Source organism: Phragmites australis, chromosome 9 (assembly GCF_958298935.1).
Source record: "Phragmites australis chromosome 9, lpPhrAust1.1, whole genome shotgun sequence".
NCBI lineage: Eukaryota > Viridiplantae > Streptophyta > Magnoliopsida > Poales > Poaceae > Phragmites > Phragmites australis.
The window spans coordinates 1,918,382-1,935,194 of NC_084929.1; the positions used below are offsets into that span (position 1 = coordinate 1,918,382).

General features: G+C 45.9%; 2 protein-coding genes across 2 annotated transcripts; one reads left to right on the forward strand and one right to left on the reverse strand.

The window, feature by feature from the left end:
• Positions 1-1,333: 1,333 nt before the first annotated feature.
• On the reverse strand, positions 1,334-11,507 carry LOC133929607 (putative F-box protein At3g25750). Its single transcript, XM_062376410.1, is given in 3 exon segments — positions 1,334-2,326; positions 2,328-2,420; positions 11,391-11,507. Coding segments are annotated over 3 exon segments (1,203 nt in total).
• An 813-nt stretch (positions 11,508-12,320) lies between these two features.
• LOC133928346 (uncharacterized) lies at positions 12,321-16,813 on the forward strand. Its single transcript, XM_062374641.1, has one exon. The coding sequence runs from the start codon at positions 12,449-12,451 to the stop codon at positions 16,457-16,459; it is 4,011 nt and encodes a 1,336-aa protein (XP_062230625.1). The 5' UTR covers positions 12,321-12,448; the 3' UTR covers positions 16,460-16,813.

Here is a 16,813-nt window from a genome sequence, read left to right on the forward strand (position 1 = left end):
GGTGGGTATTTATAGGCTATGGATCGAAAATTAGCCGTTGCCTAACAACCCAGAATTTTTCTTAACGCGGGAAGGTCCGGTGTGAATAACACGCTTCACACCGGAATATCCGATGCTAATACTTCTGACAAAATAGCCGTTAACTGTTCCATTAGCCGTTAAAACTCCGGTGATTAATCCTGGCCTACAGCGGATCATCCGGTGCATTAAAATGGGCCAGATGATAGTTTACAACCTCTCTGTAAAAATTCATCCGGTGATAATCTTTGCTACGCCGGACTATCCGGTGTATAGCAATTGTTCTGGACTTCAAGGCTTTCTATTTATCCGGTGATTTCACCTATCGAATAGTGCCACCATACTTCAATTGCTACTCACCCAATTTCTTAGCTGAAACAGAGGGGTTCTAAGCTTCCAAAATTCATGACAATTTTTGTACAGACTCTATAATTCAAATAGAGTCCATTTGACTGGTTTGGCTCAAAAATCATATACGAATTTTGAATTAAAATTCATTAAATTTGCTTACTTTCATATATTGCATTAATTTTTAAGCTATCGATTTTAGCTATTTAAATTTGGTACAAATCACTAATATCCGTCATAAATAAAGTAGAAAATTATAAAATTATTTGAAGCCCTAAATTGTATAGGAATATGTGAGTTCCTTAACAAAGCATGATTTCACATTAAATGAAAAAAAATCGAATTTGAATTCAAATGCGTCACAACACATGCTCAAAATTAAAAAATGATGCTAATTATGTTTATGAATGCTCAATGGCATGAATTAGAAATTTAGGCTCTGACAGTCCCGCCAATGTCGCTGTCCTCCTCTCCGTCCCTACCATCTCTCGCCGTCTGCCCCATTATCATGCTTGTCAAAATTACCGTCATTGCTCCAGCGATCAAGTCAAATTAGGTTCTCATTGAGACATTTTGTGATTCTGTCATCAGAACCACATTTTGTGAGGGATGGTGCATGGCGCGCGGATAGGAGGGCCTGAATGGCCACGTCGTAGCTGGGTGTTGGCTGTTAAATTATACAGGTAACACTAGGATGGAAAGCATTGGACAAATTATATACAAAAACGTTTACAGCTCATACTACTTTTTGATCCATAACCTCTTGCTACCTTATTTCTTAGCATGGTGATAATTAATCAAGGCTAGGTATATCCCAATAATGAGAATCTGGTCCCAAATAAATTTGCAATATTTGCATTGCGCTGATCTCCCATAAAGGATTTGCAAAAGGGGCCAGCGACAATAAACATTGGAAACACAAGAGTAAAATCTGTCTGTAACACATCAATGTTTCATCCTAACCTCTCTAGCTACCTTCCTTGTTGACGTGAGGGTAACCAAGGCTAGGTAGTACCCAACAAGGAAGTGGCCAATTCAACCATGGCTGATAAGTGTGGAACTGCTTGAAGCTGCCGTCGCCGACGTTGTAGACGCCGATATCCCTCGGACTCTCCGGGTAGTACAACGCGTAAGTCTCCTCGTTGTCCGTGTAGTAGATGTGGTTGGGCTCCACACCTGGGTACTTGCCGGCGTGCACCCAGAACGGCTGGTTGCACCCGATGAACAGCGCGTGGTTGGTGTTGTCTCCAAGGGTCTTCGTCTCCTCCAGCGTATGGGCGTCGACGTCCACGCGGTACACAATGATCCACACCGTGCTTTTCAAGTGGGCGAGGGGTTCTTCTAGCGATGGCACGGGCTCCATCATCCTCCACACCTGCAGCCATCCCCGGCCGCCGAGGTCCTGGACGAGGTACTTGGTGTCGGTGTCGACGATTCCATGAACCTGGTTCTGCAGAACAATTGTGAAATGTACTGTGGAGGCCCCGCCGGAGAGGTCGTACGCGTGGATGCCCCCAGCCAGTGTGAGGGCGTAGAACATGCCGTCACCGTCGTTGTAGGCTACACCGGCATAGGAGTACTGGTTCCCGATCCAGGTCCAGTGCTCGTCGACGCCCACTCGCGCAAAAGAGAGACAGCACCTGGGACTGTGGAGAAGAACCACGATGCTGCCACTGCTAGCCCTGGTGTCCGATGGATCAGACGACAGGAAGGCGCGCATGTGGAGGTAAAATGCGAGCTCCCCGGCGATCACCGGGATAGACCGATTGTCGGGTCGCTGCTCCAGTCTCCAGTTGTAGTCGTAGATCTCGTAGTCGTAGCCCTGTGACGCGGAGGCATCTCTCTGGATGGGGCCCCTGACGTGCTCAATGGTGGCCACCGGTGGAAGCGTGTTTATCTGCTGGCCGGTGACGGGGTTGACGAGACGCACCTCAGCGGAGTCGGCGTCCGCTGTGATGAGCCCAGCAGCGAGAGCGCCCCAACCAGTACCTGCTACTGATGGGGGGATCAGGCAGGGTGACCTCGTATGTGCTGCCGGCTCCTACATCAACCGTCTAATATTTCTACAGTGCATTGAAGTATGGATTTGCATTATACTCTCTTTGATCGTAAATATATGTCATTTTGAACTTATGCACAAGGATTAAGAAAGTAGATTAAATGATCTTGTTGATTTTTATTTATTCTGTATTGGAAAAAATAACTCATTTATTTGGGAGAGCGGTAACATTTATTAAACAAAAGCAAGACGAAAAAAAGAGAAAAAATGCATAAAAGTTCGAGAATGATTTATATTTAGAGAATAGTTAAGGAGGCTAAAACGATCTACATTCGTAATCAGAGGGAGTATATTTTAGTCGGTTATTCTGTCCGGCTCAATTATTCCTAGACTATTTAGAGATGATGCCTATGAGCTGTCTGTGATAAATTTATTGTAGGTGTATATTTTAAAACATGAGTTATATCATATGAGTTGTGACCCTATCTCTGGTGGTGCATGCACCATGCATTTGGTGATCTTTTCATGTGCTTATCTCCATACAAAATCTTAGAGTCGTATCATAACAATGAAACCACACAATGATAATTATCAAGAACGGGAAACAACCAGGCCGATCAAAATTTAGTCTTCCCCATAGAAAACCAAAATACAATTATATTCCACTTAGTATATCAGCCGAGGACAAATAAAATGGATGAATGTTAAGGATGGCGATTCGGCCAACGAAAGAAAGTTCCAGCTACAAATTAATATGACCAAAAAACTCCAGGCTAAAATTGGGAAAAACAAAAGCTGAATGGAATTGTAATGACAATTAAGCCTTCGTGAACTACATTTATTTCCCAGAACAACAGTTAATGGAGGTACTTACCACACACTACATAAGGATAACTAAGCAAACACATTGAGGACAAATGATAGAGAAAATATAGACATACAGAGTAAAAGACACACAGTCTATTGCTCGACTACACATGTCCCCATGAACGCCTCCAGTTTAGTTTCTAAAAAGGCTCCTTGCAATGTTTGTGTCTTATCTGTGCATCCTTATATAGAAAATTAAATCTGCATTGTTAGACCATTCATCTAGTGAGGGTGCCTCTTCATATGCCTGGTACCTACAAGCAAGAAGACTAGTCTTTCGAAACAGATGACCGGTAACGTACTTTCCATTTGCTGATTGAACATTTTGATGTGGCTTGCCATTTCAGTGCATGAACATAAGAAATGCTTGTGCGCAGAATTCATATTTGGCACGCAAATGCCTCTCCATCTTTCTATGCCCTATTGCTAAAGTGGTTTGGGGATTGATTGCTGTATGGATTGGTGTCAAAACTATTCCCAGCTCTATAAATCAATATTATGTTTAGATTGATTTTCATATGAAAGTTGATAAAGGTTTCCACACAATGGGTCTACACAACTTGTTTCCACACAATGGGTCTACACAACTACAGATACCAGAGCCGGTTCAAAATCATTATCAATGACGGATTTTGAATCGATACTGATTACTCAGCACTGAAAATTACTATCAGTGCCGATTCGTGGATCGAAATGGTACTAATAGTACACATATCAGTGCCAGTTGATAATACCAACCGCCACTGATATGTGTATTATCAATGCTAAAAGGATCTAGTGGCCCTAGAGGGGGGTGAATAGGACACTAAACAAAAAACTAAACCAACTACCGAATTTTAGAACAAAGAGTAACCTTATGCTAGAATGAATAAAAGCAACTAGACGACCTAGCAAGCTAGAAAGATAAGCACAAACATACAAGTATATAGACCATAAGTAAAGTGCGGAATAGAAACTTGCATGAAGAAAATGTTAGAAGCAAACTGCGGAATGTAACAAGAGTAGGGAAAGGGGACATCGAGTTTTTTCCGAGGTATCGAAGAACTGGCACTCTCCACTAATCCTCATTGGAGTATCCACACAAGGATATCACACCCCCTTAAGTCACCAAGACTCAAATGCTCACTAGTGATTGCCACTTCTCTATCTCCGGATTGGCGGGCATCAAACCAAGTACACGAGCTTCCTAGTGCTCCCACAAGACCTCCAAGAACTCACCGAGAACACCTCCAATCTTCACGACCGGCTATGTGTTGCCAACCACCAAGAATAACAAGCTATCTGATTCACTGTCGTGCGTGCATCCGCGTGCGCTACCGCCGTGCTCGCCCACGCCTTGAGACACCACCCGCCGCTCGGCCGAAGAGCCCACCCGGCCTCTCTTCCTCCGTGCTACAGCTCCAAGTAGCCTCACACCAAGCCATTCCTCTCTCTCCCCGCCGCCGGTGAGTTGTCCCCTCCGGCCGGCCATCTCCACCACCCCTCTCTGACTCCATTTCCCCTCCGGCCACCTCCCTTTTACCCTGGCCGACTCCCTCTCGCACCGCCGGCCACCGCCTCCCTCTCTCCCCAGTCGCCCCTTCCTCTCTCATTCCGTCTCTCTCTGTTCCCCGTGAGGCACCCGGGAAAATATCGCCCCCAACCTTATCCCTTCGCTCATCTCACCGCCATGTCCACCGGCCTTGGTCCACCGTCCCGTAAACTAAGCCCGTGGAACAGTGCCCCCTCCGGTCCACAAATGTGGTGCACCATGGACCCCCTCACAAATATCCCACCAGTGCACAGCTCGGTAGACCGAATCCGTAGAGTAGTGCCTTTTTCTAAATTTCAGGATTTTTCCTTTCCAGTAAATATTCCAAGCGTCATATGTCATCCGTTTCAACTTCGATTTTGGAAATTCTTTCGCCTAATTCATCTAAATTTGAGATTTACCTATCTATCACAGTGGGATATCCTTTAGGGCTCATTTGGCTTCTCATTTGGTGTTAATTGTTTCTTCTCTAGTAGTCCGTTATTGATCATAGTCACGTTTGCAGAACCCAAAAACTTCATGGAGAACCCGAAGGATCCAGACTTCGACCAAGGCTTCGAGGAAGACTTCAGAGAAGTCAAGTCCTATCTCCTTGATCATATTGAACCTATGTTTTAAAATAACCTACATGATCAATTAAAACATAACTTATTATCGCATGTGCTATGTATTGTGCTTTTACAAACTGCTTGTAATAATTAATCCTATCAAATACTTGCCGTGACTTGAATATCATCATCCAGAATATAAATCACCCTAGGATTACCTATTGCTATGTATATTAATGTTGGATAACTCTTTGATATCTAGTATGCTTAGGATGGAATAAATCTCCTCGGAGACGTCGCTTTTAAAATACATCTCGTCAGAGATAACGATTTACTGTTATCAGTGTTAACTCATATACCATGAATCCTTGATGGTTGTGAATTTTGTGATGGTTGTGAAATCCTTGATGTCGTGTGGAATATGGCGGGAGATGTGTAAAAATAGGTGAAAACTGTTTTGGCGGGGGCAAGCGGGATAGTCCTCAAAGTTGGAGGCTATCTCGTATGTTAGGGGCTTGAGGTGGTACTCATTACCAATGTTGAAGATGCCTGCCCCAGCCGTATATGCACCGAATCAATTGCTCCGACATGCTAAGCCACCCATGTGCAACCATGCATCCTGAATGGGCAGGACTTGACTTTTCTTTGACCGGACCGGGTTGGGTATAATACTAGGAGGCCTGGGAGGCAACGTCGAGCCAAGTGTCTTCAGGTTCTGCGCGAAGGAGTTTCTGGCCCAGTCGATCATCGGGGTTCTGCCCTCTATACAAGACCTGAAGCACTTGATGTTGTTTCGCGGATTCAAACTTTGAATGTAATATTACGGGCATGCCAGTATACATAGTATACGAAAGAATAGGAGACGAACTATAATTGAAACATGTAACTTTATTCATTCATCATCGAAATCATAAAGTACAGTTTCATCTATTATAATTGTTCCACACATATACAAACGCACACGTTGTCTGACTATTTCTTCGGTGATTGCTTTGTCCTGGTTCCTGAGGCTTCGTGAAGCTATCCGGTTAATTACGCCCGTCTTCGGGCTACCTCAGATTAAGTTGCATTGGTGGTCGTCATATCAAGGTCATCTCCAAGTCTACAAGGCTGTAGACACATGCAACAAAACGAAGAAAAGTAAGCGTTAGAAATAAAAAGTAGTAAAGACAGGGCAACAGTCTAGCATGGGCTTTTTGGACTGTTTATGTATCCCGGATCATCATCGGCCACGTAGACCTCAGAATTGTGTTTGTCTGCAGAGGTAAGCTAGGAGCGCGGCACGACGCGTAGCTTCTACCGAAGGCGGCAGCATGGCCACCAACAGGAGCTCCAACACCATGCTTGACTCACTAACTCCCTCTTCGGGGCCTCGGACTTGTCCTCATCGGCCAACCGATGGCAACATACCACGAAGGCGAAAGCCACACAGGCAACATCCACAAAGGCATGGGTGATAACTTTTAGGCCATGCAGGCTCGAGCCACAAAGGCAGATATTTTGGTGAGCCACGAAGGTGACAATGAGCCACGAAGGAAGGTAATCACAAGTGAATCATCATATAGTTTTTTTTACTTTACAATCTGCAAACAACTCTCAGCGACATGGATGTAATCAAAAGGGATTGCCATCTAATTTTCATATTTTCCGACCAGCCATCAGCAGACTAAATGTCAATGTGAGTATATCCTAGAACAGAGATCAAGTACCCACCCAACAATAGCACAGAGGGTAACAGGATTGTAAAACAAAATAGCAGAGCCATATCTTTGATAGCAAAAGAGACATAACACTTGGCAAATAGCAGCAAGCCACCATAGCAGGGGCTTAACATGCCTCAAGCGCACATATTCAGAGTCCCACCTTAAACATATCACCAAGAGGAGCAGCCAACATCAGAAATTCCGGGGCAATAGCAATTTATCAAAGCTCACATTGTCTAGTGCACCTCACAGGCTAACTAACAGAACATCGGCCAAAACACATGAGCATACTAGACACCAGAATGCCAGCCAACATCATTCGGTCAAGAACAGGAAGGGGAAAGGAGGGCCTCAACTTAGCATCATCGGTCGTCTTCGCAGGCAACACTGCAACGAGCCACACAAGCATAAGCCACAAAGGAGGGGTGATCACTTGTGGGCCACGCAGGCTCCTGCCGCAATGGCACATATATTTTCTGTGATCATCATGATCTACAGCCACGTAGGTGTTATGTCACAAAGGCGGGCACCACCAGATCAATCATCTTAGAAACAACAGGGCACACGAAGAATGCCTCTAGTTTTCTCATCATTGATGACAGATCAGAAAACAAAGACAGAAGGGGCACCACCAGATCAACCATCTTGGAACAACAAGGCACACAAAGAATACCTCTAGTTTTCCCATCATCGGTGACAGATTAGAAGATGCGCACACCTGCATACGGGCTTAAGGAGACACATGCATGCTGGCTTCGTCCATCGATGGCGCGACTCTCACTACTGACGGCACATTCGCCTTGCCGGCGGCACAACCCTCCCAACTGACGGCGGTCATCTACCGGGGTATGCATGGACCAAAAGAACAAACTCATCTCAACAGCCACATCACGCTAGTATAAGCGATCAGATCAGCAGAAATAGCCGGGCAAGCACAAGCGACACGAAGGAGCATGCGGTAAGAGAAATAGCACGGCGACCGGCCGGAGCACAGCACGAGATCCATGACACGGCCCCATCACTGTTAGAGGCTCGCTGACTTGGCCATAGCCAGGGGTTAGCTGAGCATGGTGCGGCGTCGGTCGACTTCCATAGCACATAACATCAGAGGCGGTAGAACACAATGCATCGGCCCAAAGTAGGCATCCCAATTGGCACGGCATGATGGCCGGAAACCACATGGAACAGAAGGGAAGGGAGGAAGAGACTACATCTGGGCCTCACCTCGAGTTGAAACCATGGCGACGACGGTGATGGATCGGCGGCGATGAACTTTGGTTGGGCTGCGAGCTCACGAGGCGGTGGCTATGTGGCAAGACAAGGTCTTCCGCGGCTCTCTCCCTCCCAACAATTTCTCTTTCCTCAGTGGTGGTGGCCGCAAGAGCTCGATGTGGTAGGGTTTCGGCCGGAGCAGAGAATCGATCCCCTCGTCGGGGCACCCCCTCCCTCCTCCCTTTATAGGAGCGGTCGGGGCTCCCACCTGGTGGAAAAATTGGATTAAGGCTGTTGGGGAAGGGATAAGGAGGGAGAAGATAAGCATGGGGAGGAGCGAGCCGGGAGAGGGGTGGCGCAGCTCGGGTGCAGGACGAGCGCGATCGAGGCACGTGCTCGGGCGTGAGGCCCAGGGAGCAGAGAGAGGAAAGGGGAGAGCGGGGAAGGAGTGAGCGAGCCGGCTTGGCTAGATGCACGTGGAGGCGTCGGCGCGTGTGAGGTGCGGGAGGCGACAACGCAAGCGAGAGGGAGGAGAAGAAGAACAGGGGTGGCGGCTTAGAGTAGGTGGTGACGGGGAAGGGATTAGGAGGATGGGGAAGCCGGACTGGGCTAGGCTAGCCTGGCCAGTAAAAGGAGAGGGAGCCCGAACCGGCTTGATCGAAAAGAAATAGGCCCGTCTACTTCTTTTTTTTTCTTTTTTTTACGTACGCATATGTATATGGGGGATCGCGAATATACATGGCAAAATACCGTCGTACAGATGTATCACGTAGAAAAGCCCGACAGGAAAGGTGATTGAAGTGTCTCGGTATGAATCGCTCCTCAGCTACCTATGGTTGGAGGCTGAGCATATCGTGTGGGTACAGTGTACAAACTCTCCAGAGTGTAAAACTATTTGAATAGTTGTGTCTGTGGTCATGGACATGTGAAGCATGACCTCGATTGATTAGACTAAGGGATATGTGTGTCATGATGAGTGAGTTTGTGGACTAGATGTCCGTGTGATGAGGTTGCTGGCTCAATCCGTCAGGAGCTGTGTGGTACTAGAGGTACACCAGTCGTGATGATAGGTGTAGCTCGTAACAGGACCGAAAACCCCCCATATATAGCTTGTTACCTTGTTTTGAACTATTTAAACTGTTGTATGTAGTCATTAGTAGATGATACAAATGAATACTTGCATAAACTGCTTTACGCTTAAAACTAAACCGTAAAGCCTTATCCTTAAATTACCCTTTTATACATCTATCAACACTTTGAAGTAGTATAGGGCTTGCTGAGTACCTTCCATACTCACTCTTATTGTCATTCAAATGAGGAAACTAATACTGACTTCACTGGAGATGAAGGCGAGAATGAAGAGTAGAGTTAGAAGTCATGTTCGCACTCTAGCTGCTTGTGGCTTGGGTCATCATTTTTCACTGTGCTTTTGTTGGCCATTCAGCCAGGTTTGTAATGTTCGTATGGTTTGTAAACCTTTTGTACTCTGAACCTTAATATTCGTGTACGAAATTTAACTGTGATACTACAACTGTTATACTGTGTGTATCAACTACTTGATCGAGGGACTGATACAGGTGGCACAGGAGATTCCGGGTTTAGGGTCTTACACTAAGCTTCCCAAATCCAGTCCTTGGTGTAGTTGTTGTGGCAACAGCAGGCAACACACGCTTGCATTGGTCCCTGGCACAACCATAGCAGTAGCTAGACACGCTAGCCATGTGATAGTCGCCATGAAAGGTAGCACTACCGCCGCCATGATGCCCCCATGAAGTTTGAACGAGGCCAGCCCGACCTCGGCCACCGCCAAAGTTGTGTCCATCGAAGTCAGGGCCGTAATTGATGAAGCCATAACCCTAGTTATATCTGCTAATATCTGCTAAAATCACCATGGCCGCCACGACCACCATGACCAGCCATTTGACCTCCTCCGCGTCTCTCATCAAAACCCCGCCTGCCATCGCCGTTCGCATTGCCACCACCTTGGTTGCCCTCCTCACCACCGCTATGTACACCAGATGCACGGGGTGGGCAGACTGGATAGGCTTTGGTTTGAATTCAATTTCAAGTTTAAAGTTGAATGGAAGATGCGTGTGTTATTATTGTGGACTACTTCCATACTAGTGTAATCTTAGCTTATTTGCACTAGGTCAGACACGACCAGCCTCATATGTTCGAACCATCAAGCAACACATTAACATTATATTTGACCTTCTACTATATATGACTAGTTTTATTTGTCACGTAGGTTATCACAACGGGGTCAAGGCGAAATGGAACAGGACGCGATCTAGCAGGAAGAATCGCCCGTGACTTGTGCGTGGAATTGAAATTCCCATGGCAAAACCGTAATAGAGGACGAGGAATCGGGGTGCTAATGTGCTATATATCTCTTTCCAAAAGACCAAAGATCAAATGAACGGAGGAATCAAAGGCATCCCTAACCTGATTTAATTTTTGTCAGATCGATAAAAAGGAGAGTGAGATTTCGTGTGTTTGTAATTTAGCATCAGTCTGATTTACTATTTTACTTCTTTCGGTGGAATCGTGAAAACCCTCTAAAAACATGTTTAGAAGTCTTGAAAAATTCTCGAAAAATGCATACATGTAGAGGAGTGGCCATGTAGGAGCATATAAAATTTCAAGGTTAATTAAACTCAAGTATTCAATATTGTTTGTGAGATATGAAATTGAGAAAGAGCGGAAAATATAGATATCTATTATTGAGCATAACCAACGGATCAATTATAGAGCATATGAACCGACAGTGATACTTTTTATCACTGCCGGTTCGTAGCTAGAATCGATAGTAATAATAGCTATCACTGCTAGTTCTTAACGGCTCAATGTTAAATACTGTCGGTTCAGTTATTGAATCAGTAATGAAATCTTTATCACTACTGATTATTTCTGAACCGGCTATAAAAGAGGACAGATATGACCCTTTTTTAGTATTGGATGTAACTAGTTGTATATGTTACCAAAGTAATTGAGCTATCAGCGGGTTATCACAATCACAAACGCCAGGGCGAAATGGAACAAGATGCGAGCAGGAAGAATCGCCATGACTTATGCGTGGAATACAAGCTTCCTAAATATCAAATGAACCAAGGAATCAAAGGCATCCCTAAGAGCAGCTCCGAAGGCCTCGCCACTTGACTCACCATCGGCATATAACGCTGGTCCAGCAGACTCGACATTGAGCTAGACATCACTGTAGCATCGCTATCGAGCAGGATGCCATTGCTAAATTTGCCTAGCCCGTGCGGCTCGCCATCCATGCCCGCTTTGTTCCCGTAACTGTTCCCTGCCGTAGAAAGCAAGTTAGCCAAATTGCTTCAAAACTTCACTCCTTCTCTCCTCTTTTATAAATTTAAAAGGTAACTTCTAGAACTCCTAAAATACCACTGATTTTTGTGCTCATAGAATAAATAACAGAGAACCCATTTTAACAGCTGGTTCTAACTAAAAATCTCTTACAAATTTTAAATGAAATTTTTTCAAATTTAACTATTTTTGTACTTCGTTTGAATTTTTAGGCATAAATTTGATTCTCAAAAATAAAAAAATTCATAAATATTCATCTAAGCTAATGTACTAATTTCTAAAAATATTGACAATCCTAAATTACATAGGGATCTTATGTGTTATGGATCATAAATGACCCATTGAAATAAAGCTGTTAGAAAATAACCGTGGAATAAAGCTGTTAAAAGAACAAGTGTTGCGAATAAAATATAAATATATGAGATAGAGTGAGATTTGGCTAGTTTCTAGAATGTGTAGAAATATAGATAAAGAATTTTTTAAGTGGATAATCAAATGAAGATATGGCCAGTTAAATTTGTCTAATCTGCTAAGTTGCTATAACCTGATTTAATTTTTGTCAAATCGATAAAGACGGAGAGCGAGATTTCGTGTGTTTGTAATCTAGCATCAGATTTTTGTGCTCACAGAATAAATAAGAAAGAAGAAACCAAGGACCGGATTCGGACTTGATTGTTACGTACGTGGTCCTTCGGTTTCACTTGCGTACGTAGCATGCATGCATCTGAAGAAGGAAAGTCCTTCCGCCGCCTACCCACGCACACACGACACATGCATGCCTGTAGAATGATGCATGGGCATGGTCACCCTCACCCTAGCCTGCCACCGCTAAACTAACTGAACAAGACACACCAGCTCCCGTCCGGCCGTCCGGCGGAGGAAGAGGGAGCGAGCGATGGCTGAGCTCGCGTCGGGCGCCGTGACCTCCCTGCTGGGAGTCATCCGGAACGAGACGCGGCTGCTGGGTGGCGTCCGGGGCGACGTGCAGTTCATCAAGGAGGAGATGGAGAGCATGAACAGCTTCCTGCTGCACCTGGCCCGGACGGCGCCCCCCCGCGGCGAGCACGACGAGCAGGTCCGCACGTGGATGAACCAGGTCCGGCTCCTCGCCCAGGACTGCAACAACTGCATCGACCTCTACCTGTACCGCGGCAATCCCGACATCCACCTCGCCAAGGGCGGCCTCTGGCGCTACCTCCTGTGGGCTCCATGGTTCCTGCGGAAGATGGTCGCGCAGCACCGCGCAGCTGAACAGCTGCGCGAGCTCAAGGAGCGGGCGCGCCACGTCGGCGAGCGGCGGTTGAGGTACGGCGTGGAGGTCCCTGCGAAGGAGTCGTCGACGGCGGGGCAGTCGTCGACCGCACCTTCACCTGCAGATGACGATGAAGAAGACGGTGACAATCAAGAGGTGACAACGGTGACCCATCATTCTGATCGTCCAAGCAGAGCCCTTTTTGAGATTCCCACTTTGGACGACTACCTTGAGAGGAAGCTAGTCGAGTGGATGAAACAAGTTGAGAGAGGCAACACCGGAGCAGCGGCAGGATCAATACCATCCATTGCCATTGTGACACCGGATACAGACAAGTACGCCCGTGCTCTTGCACGTGAAGCTTTGGCTGTGGCAAAGACCCATTTCCAACGCAGTGTCTTGGTCAACATCCCGGCAGTGCACTGTGATTCCCAATCGCTAGAGCCCAAGCCCAAGGACATTCTCTACTACATACTGTTTGAGCTCGAGCGTGCCAAATCGGGTCAAGGCGAGGAAGAGGAGCTGCAAGGCAATGATTGGCGAGCTGAGGACAAAAGAAAAAAGGGAATTCTCCGGAACAAAAGTGCTCTGATTGATGGAATCCAGGGAAATATCAGAGAAATGAAAGTTGACGACAAGATTGAAAAGATCAAGAGCGCGATTCCAGAAGTGGAGGTCGACCTGCTGACGCTGAGCGTGGATCAAATGAAGGATGTCCAGCTGGACATGCAAGCCTTAGGCGCACTCCTCCTGCTGCTCAAGTCAGCTGCGGCGGCGGCGGCTGAACAAGACCATACATATACATTAGCATTGTGCAACGACATCATCCAGAAAACAGCAGAGAAGCTTAAAGAGCATATGGAAATAGTAGTAGAAGAAGAACAAGAAGCATGCGAAAAGCAGCAAGCGGCCCTGATTCGTCTCCATTATGCCCAATATGAACACATCCTGCGGGAGGCGTTCCTGACGACCAGCAACAGCAAGCCCCTGCAGGCCCAGGAGCAAGACACCAAGCAAGCCACAAAGATCACCGCCACCACTAGCACAACTAGATTGGGCCATGATCAAATCAAAGAAATTATTGACAAGGTTAAGCTAGAGATCCTGCGGGAAGTGTTCGCGACGACCAGCAACAGCAAGGCCTGGCAGACCCAGGAGCAAGACACCAAGCAAGCCACAAACAAGACCACAACGACAACATTGGATGAGGATCAAAGAAATGCTACTATTGAAGAAACCAAAAGGAAGATCGAAGAAATCCGGAGTGAGATTAAAGAGCAGCTCGTGATCAAAGGGATCGTGGACAAGATTAATAAAGATCATTTGAAGCATGAAAGGACACTAATCATCATCAAAACCGATCAGAAGTATGTATTGGAATGGGAGGAGACCAGAAATGCTTTGAGCCTGTTGGGCTGCGTCGCTGGTGCAGTGATCGTGACCGCCTCAAAGAACACTCAACAGGCCAAAGAATATTGCTATCCACTGCGGGAGCCTTTGGACTGTTCTCTTGTCGGCCTCTACCATGATATTTTACTCCAGCTTACGGGCAACCAGATGCATGAAGACAACAATCACAATCCCCAGATTTATCGTGCCATCTTGAACAAGTGTGAGCCCCATGAATTGTGCATGAAGATCTTCGCTCATGCTTTGTACGCCAACCCCAAGATGAGCAAACAAGAGCTGCGCAAGCTGCACAGCACCCTGCAGGTGGTTCCCCAAAAATCATTGGGCAGCATTGCTAAAAAGATGTTCAAGTTCTCCTACAAGCACCTTCCTAAAGAATACAAGTCTTGCTTGTTGTACCTAGCTATCTTCCCTCAAGGACACAAAATCAGGCGGTCAACCTTGATAGGACGATGGGTTGTAGAAGGACTGATAACTACGGAAGACTGGCGCTGGTCCAGTTCAGTGCGCCAAGCCGACCAATGTTTTAACGCACTCATCGACCGATGGCTTGTTTATCCTGCTGATATTGGTGCCACGGGAAAGGTCAAGAGCTGCAAGGTGGATGATCGAGTTCATGAATTCATTACAAAGGTCGCCAAGAAACAGCGCACTGTGGAGACACGCTTGTCACATCACTTGGCTCGCCACTTCTCCATTTTCAATGATATCCATCTCTGCGCCTCTGACACAATCGATAAGTTCTTTAAAAGGATACCACATGAATCATCCCAGGTGTCCCAGCTCAAGGTGTTAGATCTAGAAGGTTGTCGTTGCTTCAAGAAGAACTGGCACTACTTGAAGGACATCTGCAGTAAGATATTACTACTCAAGTATCTAAGCCTAAGGAGAACAGATGTTACCCACCTGCCCAATGAAATCAACAACCTCCGTGAGCTAGAGGTATTGGATATTCGGCAGACCAAGGTGCCTGAGTTTGCAACAAGAAGTGTCATGCTCCTAAAGCTAAAGCGTCTGCTAGCTGGTCACATTGATCCGGCCATCGGGGATGAGGAATTCTCCGGCGTCCGGATTCCTGAAAAGATCGAGAAAATGGTAAACATGGAGGTACTATCCAATGTCAAGGCATGGAAAAGTCAAGATTTGAAAGACATTAGAAAGTTATGGCAGCTTAGGAAGCTTGGTGTGGTTATTGATGACAAGAACAGTCACTTTTGTAATTTGTTTCGAGCAATCAGTGACCTGCATGAGTGCCTCCAGTCTCTGTCAATCACTCTTCCCACAACCAGATTCGAGGGTACACCTTCCATCGGAGAGTTCCCAGATTATATGTGCTCTCACTTGAAATGCTCTCCCAAGCTTCTTGAGAGCCTAAGCATCAGCGGAACCACAGAAAGGGGGGCGCTTCTTCCATTTTTGGTCAAAGACGATGGTGGTAATCAACTGAACAAGGTAACTCTAACTCGCACCAGGCTGAACCAGAAGGATCTGCTGGTCCTCGCCAAGCTTCCCAAGTTATGCTGTGTCAGGCTCCAACACATTGAATGCACCGAGAGAAACCTCACCTTCAAGAAGGGTGAATTCCAAAAGCTCAATTACTTTCTTGTTGAGGGCTCCAACATGACTGAAATCACTTTTGAAATTGAAGCAGCTCCGGAGCTTGAAAAGATTGTTTTGTCCTTGACGGGCAACCTGAAGTCTCTTTCTGGAGTTGAAAGCCTTCCAAAACTGGAGGAGCTCGAGTTGAAGAACAACAGCAGATTGCTTTCATTTTTTGATATGGACAAACAAATAACCAAGGTGACTCTTCAGGATACCTTTCTGAGGCAAGGTGATATACAAATCCTCGCCAAGAAACCAAACATGCGCTGCTTAGTACTCTTGGATAAGTCTTACGTCGAAAGCAAGCTTACCTTCAACGAAAGCGACTTTCCAAAGCTCAACCTTCTTATTGTTTACTGTTCGGCCATTACAAACATCAACTTCACTAGTGGATCTGCTCCTATGCTCGAGAAAATCGACTGGTCATTCACCAACATGGAGTCTCTCTCTGGTATCTGCAACCTTCCGAGATTGAAGGAGCTTGAGCTCACCGGTGACTATGTCCCTAATGAGGTGGAAGAAGAGATTAAGAAGCATGGAGACAGATATTATTTTAAACACAGGAAACCAGAAAATCAAGACCAAGCAACAGGAACTGAACAAGAAGAGGACGATGACACAAGATTCCCCTTATTCTGTTGAAAGAAGAACAAGGTTTGACACTTGAGGAGCATCTCCTTTCATCATAGTTTAATTTGTGTGTGCTCGTGTGGTTTGCAATTGTGTGTTTTTGTCTGTTGCTCATGCTATATTCTGCATGTGTGTCGACTGAGCGTGTCGATCTGGTTACTTATGTTCTACATGTGTGATGGTGGTTGAGCATCATGATTGTGTCTATGCTCACGGATTTGGATTTGTGTGGCTTTCCTCTGGACCATGCATCTTGCTGCATGCATGGTTTCATGTAATAAGTGTGATGCTTGTGTGCACATTTGACTTCTGATCAATGTATTGTGTGCTATATTATATGGTTTGACTGGGTGCTGCAATTCAACA

Bases quoted from the DNA above. Each gene is read 5' to 3' on its own strand.
- LOC133928346 (XM_062374641.1), top strand. From the start codon at position 12,449: ATGGCTGAGCTCGCGTCGGGCGCCGTGACCTCCCTGCTGGGAGTCATC.